At 48.5% G+C, this 23,908-nt stretch overlaps 1 protein-coding gene across 4 annotated transcripts in view; it reads left to right on the forward strand.

Annotated features, from left to right (window-relative positions):
• The window catches only part of PAX8 (paired box 8), a 66,896-nt gene that overhangs the window by 14,738 nt on the left and 28,250 nt on the right, over nt 1-23,908 (forward strand). For 2 of the 4 annotated variants that reach the window (XM_017947869.3, XM_017947870.3), the window contains exons 3-7: nt 17,016-17,181; nt 19,274-19,474; nt 21,152-21,240; nt 21,858-21,980; nt 22,261-22,436. In XM_017947869.3, coding sequence (XP_017803358.2) covers nt 17,016-17,181; nt 19,274-19,474; nt 21,152-21,240; nt 21,858-21,980; nt 22,261-22,436 — 755 coding nt within the window. The remainder of the gene's footprint in view (nt 1-17,015; nt 17,182-19,273; nt 19,475-21,151; nt 21,241-21,857; nt 21,981-22,260; nt 22,437-23,908) is intronic. The other 2 variants (XM_003909154.5, XM_003909153.5) reach the window with 1 other exon arrangement.

Genomic DNA, 23,908 nt, shown 5'->3' on the forward strand with positions numbered 1-23,908 from the left:
GATTTAGGGTGAGAGCATCTGTGAGGATAAAAGATTACAAGATTCCTGTAATTCCTGCGGACTGGGAATACAACTCCAAACAATATCTAGCACCTAGTAGACATATACTAGGTGCTTCACAAGTATTTGTTAAATGGATCTTTCTTTTCTTCTTTTTTCCTCTCCTTCTTCCTTACTTCCTCCTTCTTCTCCTTCTCCTTCTCCTTCTCCTCCTTCTTTCTTGGCTTTACATAAGCGTTTCTCAAGTGCGGTCTATATCAGAACCTCCTGGGATTTTGTTAGCAAATGTGGAACCCTGGAATCTGTCTCCTTCACAAGCTCCCAGGGGTTATTTTATGATCAGCATTTAAGAAACACTGATCTACAGCCCACCCACAGTCTCCCATGTGGAGTCCCTCATGCCTGCCTGCTGTGGGCACAGCCCTTCTTTTTGCACTGTGCCTCCTCCCAGAGATCTCCCATCTGGCTGTGGATAGAAGCAGATCAGATTTGAATGCAGTCTCAGGTCTGCCCCGAACAGGCTGTGCACAGGCCATTTCAGCCTCCGAGATGCATCTTTATCTATAAAATGGGGCAAAGGGCCGGCCCCACCCACCTCATGAGATTGTTGTGAAAACCCATCCCTGATGCAACCAAGACCCGACTGGTATTTGCTGAACTAAATTTAAGAATCACTTACCTGACAGCACTTTGGAAGGGACCTGTGGATGTCGGGTGAGTGCATAACCAACGTTTAGACTGGATCCAGGGTCAGAAAGTTCTTGAAAGGAGGAGAAGCCTGGAGGTCTTGGTAATTGGAGGGAACCCAGCCTGGCATGTGGAGGCTTTGCTGTGCTGATACACTGATGTTCTTTCACTGAAAAAACAAGCAAGCAAACAACAACAATAAAAAACATTGCCACATGATGCAAGGATCACAAATGGAGAACAAGATGATGACTCAGTAGCAAGGATAGTAATGTCAAGAGAAACAGGTTCACCGAAAGAGATGTTAGAAAGTCTTTTACCCTCTACTTGACTGACTGAACCTGCCTTATACTTAAGAGTCATTTGGAGGGAACTGGCAGGGCAGCCAGTTACCCTAGGAGAGCGGCCTCCAGGGGCTGCCCAAGTCTGCTGTGTGAAATTCAGGGCTAAAGCTCTAAAGCTCTATTGATCTGTGCATGTGTTTGCGAGGGCTGCAGTGACAAAGTACTACAAACTGGAGGGCTTAAATGATAGAAATGTATTGTCTCACAGTTCTGGAAGCCAAAAGTGTCAAATCAAGGGGTCAGAAGAGTTGTTTCCTTCTGAGGCTGGAGGAGAATCTGTTCTGTAACTCTCTGGTAGTTTCTGGTGGTTTGCTAGAAGTCTTTGGCATTCCTTTGCTTGTGACAGCATAACTCTGATATTCATATGACTTTCTCATTTTATCTCTGTCTCCAAATCTCCCCTTTCCACGAGGACTTGATCATATTGGATTAAGCTCACCCTAATGACCTCGCCTTAACTAGATCATCTGCAAAGACCTTGTTTCCCAGGTACTAGAGTGGTGGGTGGAGACAGGGGAGGGGACAATTCAATTCATGACACCTGAGTATTGTGTGTCCTTAGTCCATTTCAGTCCCCACCCAGCCCTGACTTGACCCTCAGCTGCTTTGGGTCTGAGCAACACCAGCTGCAGAAGCTCTGACTTGGGGCTGACAGAAAGAGAAGGGGAAGGTGACATCCATCTTCCAGAACCTTTCCTGTTGCTCCAACAGACAAGGGGACTCCCCTTCCCAAGCCAGAATCCCCCAAAGAGAGCCTCAAGTCCAGGTTCAACACTTAGAAAAGGCCAGGCATCGTGGCTCACACCTGTAATCCCAGCACTTTGGGAGGCTGAGGCCAGAAGATTTCTTGAGCCCAGGAGTTCAAGACCAGCCTGAGCATCACGGCAAAATCACATCTCTACAAAAAATAAAAAACACTTAAGAAAACAAAAATGACAAGCAAACAAGCTGATACAAGAACCTAAAATCGGCCAGGTGCAGTGGCTCATGCCTATAATTCTAACACTTTGGGAGGCTGAGGCAGGTAGATCACCTGAGGTCGGGAGTTCAAGACTAGCCTGGCCGACATGACAAAACCCTGTCTCTACTAAAAATACAAAAATTAGCTGGGTGTGGTGGTGGGCACCTATAATCCCAGCTTCTTGGGAGGCTGAGGCAGAAGAATTGCTTGAACCTGGGCGGGGCAGAAGTTGCAGTGAGCTGAGATCGCACCACTTCACTCCAGCCTGGGCGAAAGAGTGAAACTGTCTCAAAAAAAACAAAAACAAAAAAAACCTGAAATCTTTCAGGGCATGCCTTGCTTCAGGACATGTTCGGTGCAAACCTCACCACCTTCTTCCTCCACTCTGCCATCATGGCCCCAGCCAAGAAGGCACTAAGCTCCCAAAGGGCTTACACAGGGATTTAGGTCAGAACACTGAGGTTCTTTCTTGGCTCTGCCATGAGGTGAGTCTGTGACATTAGACAAGTCACCTCTCCTTCCCAGGCAAGCATCCTCTCAGAAGTGTGCCTTGCAACTCTGCCACTCCATAGACACTGTGCACATCTACCTTCATAGTCCGTGAGCCGCAGCAGTCCACTTCGTCACCATCCAAGTCATGTGGCAGCCCATAGGCCCCACTGTGTGCTACCTTCCCTCATCTTACGGCAGCCCCAGTGTCACCACTGGTGTTTTGTCACATAGGAAGGTCACTCAATGTTTCCCTCTAGAGCTCGCTCTGTACCAGCTTCTGCAGGTTTCTGGCCTCTGTTCCCTGGCTGAGGGCAGTCCCAGAGTTGTAGACGTTAGGACTGGAAGGATCATCTGCTTCTGTCAAGCCAGATGAAGAAACTGAGGCACAGACTGGCATCGTCACAGAGTGGGCAGAACCTAGGCCTCCTAATTCTCAGCACCCCCTGTTTCCTCTCCAGAAACTACAGCCTGCAGGCTGCGTCTGTTGGCCTCTGTCCCTTCCCCTTTCCTTCTGCAGCGGTGAGGACAGCCTTTAGAGTGGATCATCTCCTTCGCCATGGTGCCTGCTGTCGACAGGTGTGGAAACAACAGATGCACGGTTTTGTCACAGATTTTGCTCCTGTGTGTCACTCAAAAAGGTGGTTCCTCTTCATTTCTTCTTACCTGTTATGATCCCCAGGATGGCCAGGCCCTCCTTCTGGCCCCCACCTTGAAGACTCTGCAACTCACACACACAGTCTCTCTCTCTCTCTCTCTCTCTCTCTCACACACACACACACACATGCACACACACACACACAAAACAGTCACACACACATACACACACACTCTCTCTCTCTCAATGTACCCTAATTCAGGCTAAAGCCCACCCTTTACAAATGCCTCCTCCATGAGCTAGTCAAGCCCATCAGGTTGTATCTTAGTTAAGATCTCAGAAGCAAAGAATCCCAGCGTTCAAAAGAAACTTAGAGGTCATTTAGTTCAACTGTCCGGGTGAGGGAGGCGTCTTTATGTGACTTGATTATATTCAAGATTCCCTGGTTCCTCTAGCCTCTCAGTCTCTGCAGTCACCCCAATTACATCTGTTGTTTCCTTCCTGTTCCCCCTTCTCTCCCTCTTCACTACCCACCCCTACTTTCATGGTTTCCTGCCCTCAGCAGGGGTTCTTCTCACCTCCCTCTATTTCCCTCCTTACCCATCTCTGGGTGATTTTTAAATCACTGCCCACTAAACTCACATTTATAGCATTATAACTTTGAGCTGTAGAACCTAACAGTACTTTATGTCCTTTACTATCCATCCCCATCCCCAACATACACACATACTCACACATGCACACACCCACTCATTCATAGACACATTCACACAGACACCCACATACACACCTCCACAGATATTCCACAGAGCTATTTGTGGACAGAATGGAAGGAGATAGTGCATGTAAATGGGTTGAAAAGCTTTAAGGTTCTATAACATGTCAGGGACTATTAACTTGTAAGTTTCTCAAGGGCAAGAACTGTCTTCTACTCAGAAACCATCTCTCCACATACACGCAGCCTGGAATATTATTATACACAGAGTGGGTGCTCACTGAATTGAAATCTAATGTACTGAAAATTGCTTTAATATCAACCCGTTAAACAACAAAAAAAGCACTAATAGCCACAGGCCTCTGACCTCAGGGGGAGTTGAGGGTTTAGCGCAGTAACTTGTACAGTCGCTAAGCACGTAAACGCATACCTGCCTTGTCTGTTTCCCTCTCCAAATACAGAGACCCTGGACCTTCCTTCTGAAGCCCAGAGGGCCCTGCCACAGCCCTGGTGTGTGATGCCAGGAGTCTGCAAGTGTCTAGGAAGCTCAGTGGGAAGGATCTGGGAAGAATGACCTCTAGTAAACCTGCAGGGAGCACTGGGAAGCTCCATTTGCCGCCCCTGACTAGAAGTTCATGTTTAATCAATTAATTATTGCTTTCAATAAGTGTTCGTTGACATCCACAGAGTAGATATAAACTCTAGGCTATCAACAGAGGAGATTTTTAAAACTACAGATTCAGGGATGCTATGCCAAAAGATTCTGACTGAACTGACCTGAGGCGGGAAGTTTCTAGACTCTCCAGGTGATTCCAGTGTGCAGTTGGGAGGAGGAAAGCACTACTCTACCCACTGCAAAGCACGCCTGCATGGTCAGATAAAAGCTGCACCTCCCCTCAAGGAGCCAGGCGTCTGGAGGAAGAACTTGACAACGAGATTCAAAGAGAGGACAGGGGCTGGGAAGGTCGGTGGGAGGATGGAGAAGGTTCTGGAAGGTTGTTCCTGGTTGGCTTCTCTCCCTGGGCTTCTGAAGGCCAGAGTGCAGGGTGTGGAGTAGCCATACCCAAGGCCACATCCACAGAGGGGGAGCATGACTCCTGCAGGAAGGAAAGGAAGGGAGTCCCCTGCTTGGGAAATGGTGCCCGATCTTAAAGGGAGAAAGTGGCCCATCTGCTGTTACTTTATATCCCTTATATTGCTAATATAATTTATAGGATCTTAGACAGCTTGAAGAGACCTCCAGAAATCTCTGAGACAGCACCAAAGGCGACCCTACCCAGGGAACCCTTGGACTTGGTGACCTTTGGGCTCAGAGCAGGCAAGTGTGTCCCACTTGCCTCAAGCTCTCTGGCCCCTGTGCTCCCAAGGCCTCTAGCCTGGCTCCAGGAAAAGGCAGGGCCTCATGTCAAGCAGTACTTTTCTTAAGGAGCTTAGAGGTCTATTGACATTTGAAGCAGCTCCATCCCTAGAAATCCACACACTGAAGCCCTTCCTGGGAGGGAGGTGACAGGGTTAATCTAAGGGCTGGGGGAGGCGGAGAAAGGCCTTGAAACCACACAGTGAAGCCAACCAGATTAATAGAGGAAGAGAGAGGGGGGTAGACCATTAGGAAGACAAAGAGAAAATCATGCTGGAGCAATAGAAAGGGAAATCTAATATCAACTAGGGAAAAATAAATGGAGATTAGGGCAAACAAATTAGCTTTAATGGGTTCAATGCTAATACAAGAATAACAGCGGAGCTGCGAATGCCTTTGAGGGGAAGATGGGATAAAGAACCTGAGCAGTCATGCAAGCAATAAAGATTATGCAGGGAAGGGGGATGGCCAAAAGAGCCAGCGGGGAGGGAGAGAGAAAGGAAGACTACAGGCAGATGGGTAGGGGATCAGTGGCATTGGAGGAGTCTGCCATCTTTGACAGGAAAGGACTGGGACAGAGAGCTGGTAAGAACTGGGGAGGCAGCAAGCAGGAGGGAAATAAAAGAAAGCAAGGAAACTGGGAGACATTGAGGGCAGGGATGCAAACCCAGAGCGGGAAAGACTGCGAAGAAAGGAGGGAGCAATGGATGTAAACAAAGAGAATGGAGGACAACCAGCCACTGCGCAAGAGTGGAGGGAAATAAAGAAATTAGGTGCCCTCTCTGACTGGAGAAAATTTAAAGAGGAAAAATTAGGCCCCAAGATAATGAAAAGCTAGAGAGGATTTGGAAGTGAGTTTTGGAAAGCACCCATACTTGGTAGGTGACGGAAGGGCATATTCGTTCTTAGGGAGAGGTCTAGCTATTCTTGGAATACAGTGCTGCTGCCAGGGGTGGCACTGGAGGTGGGTGGGCAAAAGTAAGCAGTGCAGAGCATTCACTATGGCATCTGAGCGCTCTCAGCTTGAATCTCAGTCATGCCACTTTGTAAGGGTGGAGCCTTGAACCTGTTACATGCCGTCTCTGCTCCTCATCTTCTTATTTGTAAAATGGGGATAACGTACTTCATTCTTCAAAGGGTTGTTGTAAGAATTAATCGAAAAGATGCATGTAAAATACTCAGTTTGGCCCCCAAATAAGCACCTCCCATTATCCTGACTATAATTATTATTCTTAGGCATTGACTAATGCGGAAGAGGGGCTGGGAACTAAAGATAGCCCTTCCTCCCTCCTTCCCCCTCTTTCCTCTTCTTTTAGGTCCAACATTGGTGAAATACGAGCTTAGTTTGATTCTCTCCCAGATAGAGTCTAATCCAAAGGAAGCCTCTTTATCCATCCTCTATCTCCCTCCCCTGTCCCTCCCCAGCTCCCTCTCCCTCCTGGGGATGAAAGAATAGTGCTAAGCCCTCCACCACAGCCACCCTCTGGGCTGATCTAAGGCAGAAGCATCTAGGGAAGCCAAATTTTATATTCTATTGGAAGACCCTCTTATATCCGCCTGAGCTTCAGAGTGTAGTAGACAAGGAACTGGAGTTGGTCCTCATGGCCTCACATCTTAGGGTCCTCCTGGGCTGCGTTAAAGAGCATAGGCACCCCACCAGGGAAACAGAGCCCCCAAGACCAGCACACAGCAGCAATAACAAGCCAGGAGTCAATCAGTAACAGCCTAGTCATGGGCGCCAGAAGGGGAAAGAAGGAGCTGGGATTATTTCCTGCCCCCCCCCCGGGCATCCCAGAACCCTGCCCTTTTATCATTACTAAGGATTTTGGAAGAGTTAGAAGAGAAATCAATCCAGGCAAGAAGAGGGGCAGATAGTGGTTGGGGAGCTTTGCCATTTGCTAATAAATAAGTTAATTAACTTGAAATCATTACAAAAAGAATCTTCCCATAAAACCATAACCTCCAAGAGGGCAGAGACCCATCTGTCTTCATCCCTCTATGTCCCCAGAACCTGGAGCAGTGTCTGGTATGGAAATGGTGGGTCTCGGTGGTGAGGGTAATGGCTAACATTTGTGGAGGGTCTACTGAAGCCCAGGTCCTGTGTCAGGTGCTACACGTGCACCACGTTATTTAGATCACTGGGCACACCTAGAAGGAAAGACAGAAAGAAGTGACAGAAATTCATGCCAAAGTCATAAGTTAGTCAGAGGTGAAGCAAGGGTTTCCGACTCTCTCCTCCATGTAGCTTCAAGGAATGGAAATAAATGAATACATAAGCCTCACCCACTCATCAGGGCAAGAGGACAGATTTGAAAGCTACCTCTCAGTTTGGGTGTTATTATGTATATTCTATATATATTATATATATTCTATATATATTATATATATTCCATATATATTATATAGGAATATATTTCATATATATTATATATATTCTATATGTATTTTTTATATATGTACGTGCACACACACACACACACGAGGGACTGATAAATGGGCCACCTGGAAAGTAGTAGAAGTTTAAAGGATAGTGGAAGGACTTTCTTCTTGTTGTTGTATGTGGCTCTTGTCGGCCAATACCTCAGTAGCAGTAGTTGAATCAGATTCCAGCTCTCAGCTCTCCCAGAGCCAGTCGCACATGACCCCCAGGAACAGCTGCAATGTGCCAGCCCTTCTGAGATCCAAGTCCCAGCTCCACAGGCCCTTCCTCTAAGCATGTATTCTGATAACTCCAGTTTCTTCCTTTTGCTTCCTCCAGCCCAAGGGGCAGTTGCTGCTTCCTGTAGCTACTATCTCTGGGTTATTTCAGTGCTTCCTTTGTGCTCTTACAGCCCTCCAACACCAGACAACAATTCCCCATATTAAAGCCCCTTTGTTGAAATACCTACGAAGGTTTCTGTCCTCTGATCAAGCCCTGGCTGATACCAGAAGAGATCTGAGGAAACCAGATTCTAAGACTGGATTGATCATGTCCTTGGCCTTGAACACAATACTGAGCTCCTTGGCAATGAGAACTGGTGACCACTTTTTTTTTTTTTTTTCTGATTGAGCCCTGGCAGGCATAAGCCTGCAGCATGGCCCACACAGTCCTGAGTCAGAAACTTCTCATGGTATCTCCGAGTCTGGAATGCCTGAGTTCTAAGGAGGAGTAGTATTTGCTGCTAACCCTCTGCCTCCCTAACTTGAGCTGTCTCTGGTGGTTTTTCCTTTGATGGATGTTAAAATCTTCCCAACAAAGCTATCAACCCAGTGAGGGAGGAGTCTGTGTAGATCACTTCCCATTATTCTCCATAGAGTCTCTATGGCCAAGGCTAGAAGAAAAAGACTTCTTGGCTCAGAATCCGAAGACTAGAGTCAGTGATAGTTTCTTTAGTGGTGTAAAATGGCAAGAGTAGCATTAATCTCACAGAGGACTCCTGCAGAACACACTGCCACATTCAACCATAAAGCTGTTCTCAACAGTGTGAGCCTGGCAAGTGCTCACACGTTTATTGTTGACATTGAAGGTCTGATATGTAAGCCAACAGGAAGACCTCTGCATTCATATCCTGACTCCTTCAGAAGAAGGGCAAACCTCTCTCTCTCTCTTTTTTTTTTTTTTTTTTTTTGGACTGTGGAATCTGGACCATCCTCTTTAAGTAACTCGTTTCTATGAGTATATGTCTGTGGAAAACAGAATTCTGTTTAAGGCAAAGAAGGTGTGGGCTTCACTAAACTTGTTGTGGATCTTCCTCTCTCCTTCCCTTCCTCCCTCCCTCTATACCTCTCTTCCTCCTTCCCTCTTTTTTCCCTTCCTTCCTTCCTTCCTTCCTTCCTCCCTCCCTCCCTCCCTTCCTTCCTCCTCTCTTTCCTTTCTTCTTTCCTTTCAATAACCAGCAGGCACTTATATTCTGCTTAATGAGATTATGTCCTGGCTTATTTAAAAGAAAGGACCAAAGAGAGCAGGCAGGGAAAGCCAGGGAAGACTTACTGTAGGAGGGAGCTTCCTGAACTGACTCCTACAGCATGAATGGAAATCAATCAGGAGAAGGTGAGGACGGGCACTCCAGGCATGGAGGACACAGTCAAGGAACCAGGAGAGGATTCAGATGTGGCAAAAGAATGGCAAACAATTCTGTGTTATTAGGGCATCAGGTTCAATGCTCACACAGGTAAGAAATGAGGCTTGAACACTAAGTCAGGGTCAGGTAGTGGTGGGCATTGACTTCAAGATTTAGTAGCTTGGACTTTGCCATGAAGAAAATGACGCCATGTCTTGCAAGGATTCTTAAATATGGGAGTGATATGGCCAGACTAGGGTTTAGATGTGTTGCTCCCCAGCTGGGTAGCAAAGGTTCACTTGAGCAAGGTTGGATGTGGAGACCAGTGAGTCCAGGTGAGTAGTTAACTCCTACTCACCTTCCACGCAGGTTACATGTCATTTACAGACATCTTCCTAATCAGCTTGAACTCATTTTCTCTTGCACCCCACCCCAGTATTTTTTAACACTGCACCTTGTTGTGTTCTTCTTAGCACAATTACACATTTATTTCTGTATTTACTTTTTAAATATACCCATCTTCAGCCTACCTATCCCTAACCTGGAAGCTCCACGAAGGTAGAAATCAATTCTATATAGTCAGTTCTATTAAAATGCTTGCTACATGGTAGGCATAAAAAATATATGTAGAATGGATAAATGAATGAGCGAATGAATGCTGGGGACAGGCAGGGAGATATTGGTTAGGTAAATATTTAGGAGGTAAAAAGTGGTCTTGTGAGTATTTCACATGTGGAGAATGGAAAAAGATAAAGGTGATTAGTTGATTCATGGGACATAAGTTTATTGAATACCTAATATAATTTAATAATGATCAAAATGAAAGAAGCCTTGCCTTCATGGAGCTTTCAATCTGGTGAGAGAAGACAGTTATGATTCATACATATACAGTTATGGTTATGCAAAAAATGTAAAATAAAAATTTGGACCTAAAGATGCAATTAAATTTATCTATGATACCTCCCCATTCTCCCCAAAATTCCTCCCTTGACTATGAGACATTTTCTTCCTCTCATTTTCAACCAGATTCCAAACATCAGTTATATTTGATGCTACATTTCTATGACTGCCATTCAAGAAAGGTAGAACATGTTATGAGAATACCCAAACAGAAGCCTGCACCTACTCTGTAGGATAAAGCAAAGCCACCGAGGAAGTGACTCAGTGTTGAAATATAAAGGATGAGCAGAAGTTAACTAGCTAAGACGGGGAGACAAGAGCTCCAGGAGGAGGGAACAGCATGTGCAAGTGCCCCAAGGCTGGGGACACAGTTACTTCCAAGGTCATGCAGAAGACTGATGACCGTGCAGCACAGAGAGTGTGGTGGCAGGTGGCAGGAGGCTGAGTGGAAGGGGCAGGCCCTGAGCTTGCATGACAGCTGGTATTGTTACCAACCAAGACAACACTAGAGGAGGAGCCCCCTTATCACCTAAGAGGAAATCTCCAATAGAAATTGAAAACAAAAGTTGGGGGAAAGACCTGACTGGGGTTACCTGGGATGCCCATGATGCCATCAGGAGATGGGTAGTAGGTACGACAATGAGAGTGTGTGGGATCACCAAGGATGGCCATGAAGGGGGAGAGAAACACTGAGAACAGAGAGAAGCCTGAAGGGAGAAAACATACGTCATGGAGCAAATGAGGGAAGAGAACCTCATTAAAGCAAACAGAAAGCCTAGACTGAAGGTATAAGGAATCAGGAGATGGGATTGTCACTAAAATCTCTTCAAAAGGGAACACATGGCACCCTCCAACCACTCACTGTCCATCCATGGCCACTCATCACCAAGCACATGCTAAGCAGGAGGCACAGAGCAGGCTGAGCACGGAATGTGAAGGGAGGAATGGGCTGCAAGTATGGCTGCTTTTTGAGAAATTTAGTTGAAAACAATAGGAAAGAAGAGTATCATGGTCAAGGGAAGAATTTTTTTGTTTAATTTATTTTGAGGTCAGGGGCTGGAGAGGCAACATAAATTATTTTAATTCCATTTGTAGGTTTAGGGGAAGGACCTGGTAGAAAAGAAGAGGTAAGTAATGTTTTAAAATGGGAGGATAATTGATGGAGTAGGATTCCAGAACAGGTAGAAGGGCAAGAGATCAACGAGAAACACAAGCCACAGCTTTGCCTAGCTGTTGTCTTTCTGTTCCAGTTTCCCTTAGGAAGACAACTGTAAGGCACAGAGATAACCGAGGGTCGTGCAGCAAGTTGGGGGTAACAGCAGATGCAGGATGCTGCTTTCCAGCATGCCAGCCCCTTTTACCCAGTCCAGGGGTCTCATGTGTCCAGGTAACCCATAACCTTATGTATGCTGGCGTGATCTGGTGTGCAGACTTTGGACACTGGGATTCCATGGTCCTGGGACACTTTCTTCAGGAGCAGTTGGAGGCACAGGCCCTGGCCTTTACTCCAGAAAGGCACCAAGTCAAGAGGATTAGCTGGGAGGTGGCACATGGAGATCACAGACCTGCAAATGAGCAGTCGGGGAAGGGAAAAACACCAAGCCGAGAACGCCAGGGACTGATTTGTTTGGACAAGGCCTTTCCTTTGTAGAAGGGGAATAGGCCTGGCATGATTTGAAGGGCACCCAAAAAGGCCACTGCACCTCTCACTATAGCCCTGCCAAGGCTCAACCACCACCTTGACACTCTATGTGTCAAAAAGCCCCAGGTAGTTCAATGGACACTTTTGCAGAACAACACATTGAGCCATTGCCACTTTAGAACTGGGCAGAGTGGCAACAGATAAAGCAAAAGGATAAAGGGGAAAGTACTGAAGCATGGGATTTGGGGGTCCCATCATGCAGAATCGTGGGAATCCATGCAACAACCATAACCAATGTAAACCATTTTTCTACCACTTGTATATATGAAAACACTAATTACAGTAGACAAAGACAGGCCCTCTGCCTTTGAGTAACTCATAAAGAAACCCAAATAGAGAAAGTTGCTGTTCAACGCGGTCAGTGCTATCATAGGAATTTGTGCAAAGGACTATAGGGACATGGGGAAAGGATTTCCACATCTTAAGGGTTTGGATATTGGTGCATGTAACAAGAGTTTTGGTCAATGACTGTCTCTTTTCTTTCTGCCATCCCAACTACTCGGAGCTCTATAAAGGATGAAGAAACTACCAACAAAGTCCTAAGACCTCCCTGAATGGTCACTTTTCAAAAGGATACGTTTCTGGACAGCAAGCTTCACCTAGAACTTTGCTGAGCTCCAATCCCTTTACTGTAAGATAAGTCCTCTCTGACCACAGGAAAGCTTGCATTTCCTGTCTGAGTACCTTCCACTCAGGAACCTGCTTGCATCCGGCCAGGCGGTCTTGTCTTCCTCCCCCATACCCACCCCACCTCCCCACTCACAATCTTTCAGACATACAAAGAGTCCGCTTATGAGGCTTCAAACCTCTTCCTGGGTCACACCTTCCCCCCACCACCCCACTTCCCGCCCAACCAGGAGGCTCCTACTCATTTTTGGCTTCCGGCCTCAAAGCCCACCCCATCTGCAGCAGCATGAAAAGGTGGTCAGCACAGTGGGCACCAATCGTCCCCCCACCCCAGTGCAGGAAGGAAGACTGCACCCACCTCTGGGCATTTGGTGGTGACTCACCCAGAAGAGTCCACTCCCCCACACCGGACACAGGAAAGATGAAAGCCTTTCCATTACAGGGACTCAGCTCAAAACCTCAAACCATAGGGACCATCTCCATCTGCAGCCAGCAGGCTCTTTCCAGATTCTCTTTCCTGCCTGTCCTACAGCCACACTAAATGTCTTTCAATTTCTTGAAGGCACCAAGACTTTACGCATGGATTTTCTTCCCCCTGAGGAAAATTATTTGCCTAGTTACCTCCTAGATACTCTTCCTTGCAGCTTCCCTCTAACCACTTATGGGCTCCGCGAGCACCTGGACTCATATCCTTCAAGAAAGGTCACCATTAACATGGTGATTCCTAATGTATCTTATCATATCTCCCAAAAGGTTCGAAGTTCCTTGAAGGCCAGGATTCTTGTCTTGTTCAAGGTTGTATTCCCAGTGCTTTGTACCTGAGTCATGACAGGCACTTGGTCAATGTCTTGAGTTGAAAAGAAATGAAAACCATAATATACAAACTATCATTATTATTCTTAGAAGAATGTCGGAGGAGTATGAAGAGTTATTCTCTTATGTTTAATTTACCAGCCATCACCTGGACTAAACCAGTGGTTTTCAAAGTGTGTCCCTGGCCTAGCAGCATTAACACCATGTGGAAACTTCTTAGAAACATAAATTCTTAGTTCAATCCCAGACCTACTGATTCAGAAACTTAGGGCATTGTGCTCAGTATTTTAATAAGCCTCACTGCCAAGTGATTCTGATGCACACTGAAGTTTGAGAAAACACTTCCTATACCTAGTCCCAAGCTTGGGTCACAACATTCAACCATGGGAATATTACAAATTAGAAAAACATTACATTTATAGCAAGATTTGTTTATCTAAATAAATACTTCTCCATCCTGATCCCCCTATTTTTTTTTTTTGGAGATGGAGTCTTGCTCTGTCACCCAGGCTGGAGTGCAGTGGCACGATCTCGGCTCACTGCAAGCTCCGCCTTGTGGGTTCACCCCATTTTCCTGCCTCAGCCTCTGGAGTAGCTGGGACTACAGGTGCCCGCCACCACACCCAGCTCATTTTTTGTATTTTTAGTAGAGACAGGGTTTCACTGTGTTAGCCAGGATGGTCTCGATCTCCTGACCTCGTGATCTGCCCACCTCAGCCTCCCAAAGTGCTGAGATTACAGGCATGAGTCACCATGCCCAGCCCCCCTATCTTCTTATAGGAGTTTAAGTCAGCAGCAGGCATAAGTTTTGTTAAGCTCCATTCGATAGATAAAAACACTAAGGTTGAAAAAATAAAACCCACTTTCTCGAATGATAAGACTAAAACAGGCAGTGTCAAGGAAGGGATCAGGCCCAAGACTCTTCCTACAGTAACACAAAGTCATTCAGAAGGCAGTCAAATAAAACAAGCACCAGAGAATTCAGTTTAGGGGCCAGAAATGTGAATGCATCTTTCCCAGCACTACAATGCTTGCTGATAACCGTAAATAACCTCTCAGGGTTTGGGTTTCTAAGGATGTGAGTCAGTCCTTCATAATAATTAAGGGCAATGGCCCACACAGCTTACAGCGTCATTTTTTTAAGGCACAATACCCAATTCTTGCCACCCCAAAATGGAATTTGTTTAAACCTGCTTCACATTTGTAGAGGTGAAGAACCCTCACCTCTAAGAAACCTCGCTTCCAGATGTAGAGGTCCCAGCACAAACACCTAAGTTTAAGTGGATACAGCAGGGAAAGTTCTGGAAAATAAGGACAAAGCTGGACTCTTGTCTGTGTTTGGGTGGCTGTCTGGCGCCCCCTTGTGTTCAGTGCCTGGACCCAAAAGAACCGGAAGGCAACAATGATGCAGTGAGGGCAAACGGCTGCAGCAATTCATAAACGGCACTCTGGCCAGTGAAGACCAGAGGAATGGGCTTAGGACTGGGCAAAGGCCGCTCTGCCCACCATCTGGGCTCTCCTAAAGGCCCTCCAAGCACTCTTCCAGCCCCAGTGGAGAAGCAGTCACTAGGAAGGCTTGCCTGGATGGGCACAGGTGGAAGCTGTACCTAGGCTCACCCGTTGTCTCCACCAGGAAGATGGATCATTGCATCCTTCTTGCTGGGTGTTTGGCCAGAGGGCTTTTCCTCCTGATTTACTGCCCAGGGTAGAGGCTTAGAGCACTCCCACCCTCCTTTTTTTTGAGACGGAGTTTCGCTCTTGTTGCCCAGGCTGGAGTGAAATGATGCGATCTCGGCTCACCGCAACCTCCACCTCGGGGTTCAAGTGATTCTACTGCCTCAGCCTCCGAGTAGCTGGGATTACAAGCATGTATCACCATGCCCAGCTAGTTTTTATTATTATTATTATTATTTGTATTTTCAGTAGACGGGATTTCACCATGTTGGTTAAGCTGGTCTCAAACCCCCGACCTCAGGTGATCCACCCGCCTCAGCCTCCCAAAGTGCTGGGATTACAGACGTCAGCCACCATGCCCAGCTCCCACCCCCTTTATTAGAGGGAAAGTCAGTGTTCTGCTGAAGACAGCTTGGGCCCCTGAGGAGACATTGCAAGGCAGTTCTGAATGTGCTAAGCCAGTGGGTGATAATGGGCACTGTGTGCCCAGCAAAGGCACTTCCCACCCTCGGCCATAAATAGTCTTTAACTGGTTCACACAGAAGCCTGGGGTTGGCTCTTCCTTCTCACCTGTCCGCTCCCTGACTCCTACACCCCAGGGCTCTACCCTCCCAGTCATATCACCAAATCCTGCCCATTGTGAAAAGACCATGGCATGTTCAGCACAAAATAGCAATGCCAATGACAAGCGTCCAGGTGTAGCTCTAGCCCCAGAACAGGGCTCCCCTCAAGGAGCAGCCCTGATCTGAGCCTTAAATTCTGGTTGGATCCCAGCTCCTCCTCATATAAGCTGAGTTAAACAACACATATAAATCAGATCACTAAAACTGTCTGAGCCCCAATCTCCTCATGAGAAAAACAGAAATCTCGGCCCTGAAATTAGCCCAAAATGGTTCTAGGGACTATAGAGTTGAATATGTTGGAAAATCTAACAGACAAGTATCCTCTTGCCTCTGAGTCTTTGCACATTCTGTTCCCACTGCCTGGAACAGTTTTCTCCCCTCTCTCCCTCACTTGGCTAGTACCTGTTTATCTTCAGTCTCAGCTTAGACCTCCTCAGGAACCCTTCTGTGTTTCCTTGAGCCAAGTCAAGTTCCCCTCCAGTGGTTCCCATAACTCTCTGCATGTCACCAGTCCCAAAAGTGGTCACAAAATATGTTAACTGGTTGTTTGCTGGTCTGGGACCTCACTGTAATAAACCCCATGAGGGAAGAATAGGGATCATGTCTGCCTTATTCACCTTGGTATCGTCAGGGACCTGTATAGTGCCTGGCACATAGTTGGCACTCAATTCATATGGATTTGACTGGATAGATGGGCTCAGAATGAAACATAGGCTGGGGCCAGAGAGCAGAGGCCAAGTCAGGAAAGCAGCTAAGGGAACGCGTACACATATCCATCCATGACATGGACAGATTTCCACAGTGGCCTGTAGCCCCCGTGTCCATCCTGGAACCCAGTGCTATCTATGCCTGTGAGGACCCTGCAGCAGGTCCCTGGTGCTCTGGCCTGTTAGAGAAAGAAGGAATCTTGGGGGTCATTTAGGCCAGAAGTCCACAGATAGGGCTCAGGCCTTCTCTGCCCAAGCTCTACCAGAGAGGTTCTACTTTTATTCTTTTGTATTTGTTTTTCTCAATGGGGTAGTATTTTAAAATCTGGTTCCATGAGGAGAAGGAGAAAGGTGAAAATCACCTGTGCCCTCATTTTACAAAAGGAAAAGAGACTCTGAGAAGAGAAGGGGTCTTTCTGAAGGTCAAACGGCTCAGTATTGGCATGGGAAGACCCCACATCCTCAACTCCTTACACACTTTTCAGAGGGAGGAAAATAGGGGATTGTGATTTGGAGTGAAGGGCTGAGTCTGCCCGGAGAGTCTCCAAGCCCAAGGTGCTCCTGTGACACCATCCCATCGTGGGGGATGAGCATCACATACCATTTGTGCCAGCATCCTGGGAGAAAGAACTGCAGAGGGGCCCACAGGGCCTGGCCGTGGGATTTCGTGGTCACAGTCAAACACACACACACACACCCGCACCTGCACTCATAGCTAATCCCCACCCAAACTCCTGCCTGGCCCTGACAACTGTCCCTGGGAATATTGTCTCCTTAGGCCATGGAGGGCTGAACCAGCTGGGAGGGGCCTTTGTGAACGGCAGACCCCTGCCGGAAGTGGTCCGCCAGCGCATTGTAGACCTGGCCCACCAGGGTGTGAGGCCTTGTGACATCTCTCGCCAGCTCCGCGTCAGCCATGGTTGTGTCAGCAAGATCCTCGGCAGGTAAGCACGAAATTCACCGCGGGCTGCCTTCCCTGCAGGGCTTGACCTCTTCAGCTGACGTCAGGGCAGCTGGAGAATTCCCCTCCCGGGGAATAGGGATTTGCTCCCAATGTCCAGCTTTGGTCCTGAGACCTGAACAGTTATGGTGGTCCTTCTGGGCCTCCACCCCGCCACCATGTTTCTACTGTTTTCTGCCCTTCCTTCTTTCTTTGTCCATTTATCCTTTTACTTTCTCCCTCTCCCTTCTTCTCTTTTGCTCTATGTCTCATTTGCTGTAGGCTTCTCTTCTTCTAAGGCAGGAGAATCTTCCCCAAAGGTCCTCCTCCTACCGAGACCTAGGGAAATTGGGCCACTAGGGAGGGGACACACAGTCAGATGAGCTCCCAAGGTCTAACCCCTAAAAGAGGGACATCTGAGTTTATGCTTCTCAAACCATAATTCCCCAAGACCCCAGATCAGTGCTTCATAGCCCTGGCAGCACATGAGCGTCACCTGAGGAAGGCTGATTCTAAAAATAGCAATACTGTTTATGCCCCAGCCCAGACCAATTAAATCAGAACTTAAAGGAAATAGGCCCAAATTTTGGTTTATAACTCCCCAACCCGTCCGCCCCCAGCCAGAGACTCTAATTCTCTGCAGCCAGGGTTGAGAACCACTGAACCAAAGGTTCAGGAGAGACCAGGAGCAGCAAAGGCCTGCTTCTGAGCTGACACAGTCACAGATTCCAGTCTGCAAAGCCACTTCCATTAAAAACGCCTCTGTGCCAGAGCTTCCAGTCAGCTCTGTGTGCGCGTGCCTGTCCCCCTGCTCTGACCCTTAGGTGGATTTAGGAGGAGCCCTGGACAAGGCAAAGGGACCTGGACTGTTCTCTGAACCGTGAAAACCCTGGCTCCCTTCCTGAAGTAGTTAGGGAAAGGTGTGATGCTTTGCTGGGCTTGGGAGAGGGGATTCCTGTGATGGGCTGTGGTGTCCCAGAGGAGATGAGTCCCGGATGGAAGCAACAGATGAATGGAGTTTTAAAGAGCCAGATTCTTTTTCATGCAGATGAGAGCAGACAGTTTCTACAACAAGAAGAGGAGGATATGCTGACATAGGCTGTTGATCTGCCAAAGCAACTACTTGGAGGATAAAGGGAGGGGAAGGGTGGAGGCCCCAGAAGAGGAGGCTCAGCTTAACAAGCTGGACCTGGCTGGGGATCCAAGCAAGGTCAGGATTCCAGAGTCCATGAGGAGAAGCTTCAACTTGAACCTGCTAAAACCTGATAGAAAACTAGCGACCGGGGGGTGAGGGATATGCCTCAAGCTTGGACAGGGCAAAGGTGAACCAGCAAGATAGAGCAGAGCGTCCAGTGACCTCAGCTAGCTTTCTAAGTGGCTGAAGAAAACAGTCATTGGCTGGTGGCTGATGCCTGTAATCCCAGCTCTTTGGAAGGCCAAAGGCGGGCGTTTCACTTGAGATCAGGAGTTTAAGACCAGCCAGGCCAACCCAGTGAAACCCGTCTCTACTAAAAATACAAAAATTAGCCGGGTGTGGTGGCAGGCGCTTGTAATCCCAGCTACTCGGGAAGCTAAGGCAGGAGAATCGCTTGAACCCAGGAGGCAGAGTTTGAAGTGAGCCAAGATTGTCCCATGCACTCCAGCCTGGGTGACAGAGTGAGAGCCTGTCTCAAAAAAAAAAAAAAAAAAAAAGTCGTGCTTTAGCCAAGAGAAGCTGGATAGAGCAAACTGCTGTGCCCCTGTCATTCACACATCAGGCACACCAAGATTTCCTTTCTTATAAGGGAAATCTTTTGTGTCCCATATGATGGCTGTTGCAGGTGCTAGGACACAAGAGACTGGTCAGAGGGGAGAGAGAGAGAGAAGCCAAGGTGAGGCCTTTAGCGGAGGGTGCTGGGTTGGCAGTAGCATGAACCTACCCATGCGAGGGAAACAGATAGTTCCATGCATATTAAGCATTTGAGGACAGCCTTGGGGGCACGTTTCACTCTCATACCCCTCCCCAGAGGCCTTAGAGAGATGGGAGGCTCTGGCTAAGTCACTGTCTAAAGACCCCACCTGCTTATTGGGTAATTCTTTGGGGTTCTCTATTGGAGTAGGTACTACGAGACTGGCAGCATCCGTCCTGGAGTGATAGGGGGCTCCAAGCCCAAGGTGGCCACCCCCAAGGTGGTGGAGAAGATTGGGGACTACAAACGCCAGAACCCTACCATGTTTGCCTGGGAGATCCGAGACCGGCTCCTGGCTGAGGGCGTCTGTGACAATGACACTGTGCCCAGTGTCAGTTCCATTAATAGGTAAGAAAGAAAGCAGCCTCTGGCATCAGGCTGGGGCCCCTGGGCTTTGGGGAAATCAGGAAAGAAACAAGAAGGAACTGGCTTGGGTGGAGCAGAGGCCGGGAAGGGACCTGATGCTGAAGAATCAGGCAGGGAGCACACCTGGCTCCAGGCAGATACCATACCTCCCTGCCTCCTGCCTTGCCCCATGCTGTGGGGCACCCTCCCCCTGGCCCCAAGCCATAGTGTGCTATCTACAGTTTCCTTCCTCAAACACCACATCCTCTTTCATTCAATAAAAGAATATTCATGAGTTGATCCTTTTCTAAGCCACCAGACCCCTAACCCGGCCCACATTCAAGCATTCACTCATTTTTTTAGTCCCTCAGTGATTCACTCACTGCCTCAATCAATCATTTACTTACTTGCTTGTTCATTAATTCATTCGCACATAATTCACTCATTCATCTTGTGCGAGGTCCTGGGGACACACAAAACCCATCTTTGCGGAGCTTACAGTTTAATGAGAACACAGATATTAATCAACTACCTACAAAAAATATTGTAAAAATACAGCTGTAAGTCCTGCTAAGAAAAGGAACATGAGGATATGCAAGCTAGCATAGGATTATTTGGTTTATGAAGGTCATGAGTCTTCCCCTGAGTAAGAAAAAATAAGAGAACTAGGTGAAAACAGTTTAAACAGCTATGCAAAGGCCCTGTGGCTAACAGGATCAAAAGAAAACCAGTAGATAGGCCAGGTGCAGTGGCTCATGTCTGTAATCCCAGCACTTTAGGAGGCCAAGGCAGGTGGATCACCTAAGGTCAGGTGTTTGAGACCAATCTGGCCAACATGGTGAAACTCCATCTCTTCTAAAAATGCAAAAATTAACTGGGTGTGGTGGTGGGTGCCTGTAATCCCAGCTACTTGGGAGGCTGAGACAGGATAATCGCTTGAACCTGGGAGGCAGAGGTTGCAGTGAGCTGAGATCACGCCACTGCACTCCAGCCTGGGTGACAACAGTGAGACTCCATCTCAAAAAAAAAAAAAAAAAGAAGAAGAAGAAAAAGAAAACAGAAAGAAAAGAAAACCAGTAGATAGAGAGCAGGGGAGCATAAGATAGGCTGAAGTTGAAGATGTCAGCAGAGGTGGCCTTTCAGAGGCTGGGAGCTGTGTTATACCTTCTTGCGTTTGGTCATAAAGCAATGGGAAACTGTTGGCAGATTTTAAGCAGGTGGTCAACTTGCATTTCAGAAAGTCCACTGTGGCAGCAGTAGGGAGAATCACTTAGAAAGGATCAAGAGGGGATGGGCGTGGGCCAGTGAGTGACCGTGGAACAGTGGTGGTGACATGCACTAAGGTGCTGATGGAGAGAAGAAGAGAGGGGTCAACATTGGCGAGGTTCACAAGGTCAAAACACAGAACTCGATGATGGGTTTGATAGGAAAGAGAGGGAAGCAGATGTTAAGCCCCATCTCTGTTTTGGCCTTGAACGACTGATGGTACCAATCATGAAATACGGACAACTGGGGAGGACTAGGCGTGCAGAGTAGGGTCACGGACTTTACTGTGAACAGTTGAGTTTCAAGTGCCTTTGAGATACCCAAAGGGGTGTCAAAAAGGCAACTGGGTCTGGGGCAGCCATGAGTTCTCTTTCCTCCTCTTCTCTCTCATGGCCTTTCTTCTCTTCATCACAGAATCATCCGGACCAAAGTACAGCAACCATTCAACCTCCCTATGGACAGCTGCGTGGCCACCAAGTCCCTGAGCCCCGGACACACGCTGAGTGAGTGCTGAGAGACCTGGATGCACACACATCCTTCAGTGTACCCACATATACACAGAGGCACACACAGACACACCCACACAGACACAGCTGTGCACAGTACTATTCACAAACCCATGTGTGGACTGAGCTGTGCCACTACGACAAAGTCTGGCCTGTTCCCAGGGCAGATTCACTGAACTATGGAGAGGTGCAAACATTTGAGACAGCTCTGACTCCAAGAATCCCTCCCACCAGCAGGCCCCCTGGAGGCAGGACCTGAGCCCCTTTGGGGCTCAGTCCATGGCTCGGCTTGCTGCCTCCTCCACAGAGTCAGCAGGGGCTGTGAGGGGTGTCACTCCTGCACCCTGACCCTCTCCCCGTACCCCCCGCAGTCACCCTGGAGTCACCCCAGGCCTGTGAGTGGTGTCACTCCCACCCCTGACTCTCTCCCTCTCCCCACTGCAGTCCCCAGCACAGCTGTAACTCCCCCAGAGTCACCCAGGACTGAGGAGTGTCCCACCCCTGACTCTCTCCCTCTCCTCCGCTGCAGTCCCCAGCTCAGCTGTAACTCCTCCAGAGTCACCCAGGACTGAGGAGTGTCCCACCCCTGACTCTCTCCCTCTCCTCCGCTGCAGTCCCCAGCTCAGCTGTAACTCCTCCAGAGTCACCCCAGTCGGATTCCCTGGGCTCCACCTACTCCATCAATGGGCTCCTGGGCATCGCTCAGCCTGGCAGTGACAAGAGGAAAATGGATGACAGTGAGTGCTGGGACAGGGGGGCAGCGGGGGTGCACGAGGGCAGTTTGCTCAGGCTTTGATGGGGACAGGAGCCTTTCCACTTATGACATGGGACTCTGTAGGAGCTCGGCATGTGACTGTCACATGTCCTGTCTGTCAGTTGGCCAAGGCTCCTGGGCCCAGGTGGCTGGCCCTTTTTCTCCCTCCACAGTGAGTTGGCTTGGAGTCAGTCCTCTACTTTGGCCTAGGGCATGAGTAGATATGTCCCCTAAAAGCTTTCTTCCTGACTGGGGGGTACCAGGTGATCAGGATAGCTGCCGGCTGAGCATCGACTCACAGAGCAGCAGCAGCGGACCCCGAAAGCACCTTCGCACGGACGCCTTCAGCCAGCACCACCTCGAGCCACTCGAGTGCCCATTTGAGCGGCAGCACTACCCGGAGGCCTATGCCTCCCCCAGCCACACCAAAGGCGAGCAGGTGAGAAGCTGGGCCCTGGGAGGTGAGCAGAGTGGGCAGGGGCCAGAGCAAGGTGTGCTCTCCAAATGTGCCTGCGCTCCGCCACCAAAGTAGCTGGAAGTTGCATCAATGGGCTCAGGGCACCTGCCTCATGCAACTCCAAGCCTGACACATGCTTTATCTTACCAGATGCCCTGGCATCTTCCTCTCTTTCTAACCCTCCTGGCTTACTTAACCCAAAACCTTTGAGCCTGGGCCTTTCAGGGATGGCAGCACAACCTGATGATGCCATCCCTTGCCATCAGCATCTTCCCCAGACCTCGAGGTCGGGTTCCACAACTCTGAAGCAGTAGCACAAAGCCTTCACATAATGACCTCAGCCACCACTTCCTAGCCCCGCCTTTGGCTACTCATCCTGCACACCCCATGCTCTTGCATTACTCATGGCCGCAAGCACGCCACCCTCGCTCACATCTCTCTGCCCTTGCACACCGTGTGCCCTCCACACAGAATGCCTTTCCTCCCACTTCTCTGCATGGAAAAATACCATTAGCCTTCATGACTCGGCTCAAACATCACCCTCTCCGTGAGTGCTCCCCTGCCTCTCCGACATGAATCATCTCTCCTGCCTCTTGTCCTTCTGCATGTCCCACATGCTGCTCTCAGTAGCTTCTCACAGTGTAGCTTAATAATGTGGCAGACAGAGAGGTACAAAGACATGCGGACTCCTTAAGGACAGAGAAGCCTCATGAAACATGAAACGTCGTTTTTATTCCCAGCACCTACCATTGTGCCCCCCCTTATAATAGAGAGTAATGGTATAGTGAATGAATGAACGAATGAATGAGTTGAGAAATTCAGAATAATACATCACAAGCTACAGGGAATTTTTCTTGCTAGTGCTCAGGACAGGTGAAATGAATCATAACGGGTTGGCGTCTGTGACAAGCTGACAGAGATGTGAGAGGTCCCACTCCAAGGCCAACAAAGACTCTGCAGCTCTGGCAGAACCACCGAGCTCTCAGTCCCTAGTCATCACATCTTTTTCCCTTAACCCCACCAAGTCAACCAGATGAGGAGTGTCTTCAGGGTGGTGTCTGTTGCCCCTCTTTGCCCATGCCGTCATTTGCTGTAGGAGTGAGGCAAGCCCATATGCCTTTAAGAACTGAGTAGGACAATGGAGATGATGCCAATAATCAGCCCAACCACTTCCAGTGACCGTCTGGGCTGCTGGTCCCGTGCCAGCACTCGCAGCTGGGCAGGCAATCTGCATCAGCAATTTTATCAGCTTTGACTGTGGCAACCACGAGGGTGCAGAGAAAGCTGGCCGTCAGCAGCCATGGGGAGAGGGCCTGGGTGCTCACCTACCAGTCAGCACACAGCTCCAGGAAGGAAAGGGGCTTGCAGTGGGGAGCCTGCAGGAAGCTCGCTCTGTGAGAGCAAGCCTGCAAAACTCAGTGTACAGGCACCAGCCACCCAGTGAAAGTAAAGAA

Source organism: Papio anubis, chromosome 14, assembly GCF_008728515.1.
Source record: "Papio anubis isolate 15944 chromosome 14, Panubis1.0, whole genome shotgun sequence".
Lineage (NCBI taxonomy): Eukaryota > Metazoa > Chordata > Mammalia > Primates > Cercopithecidae > Papio > Papio anubis.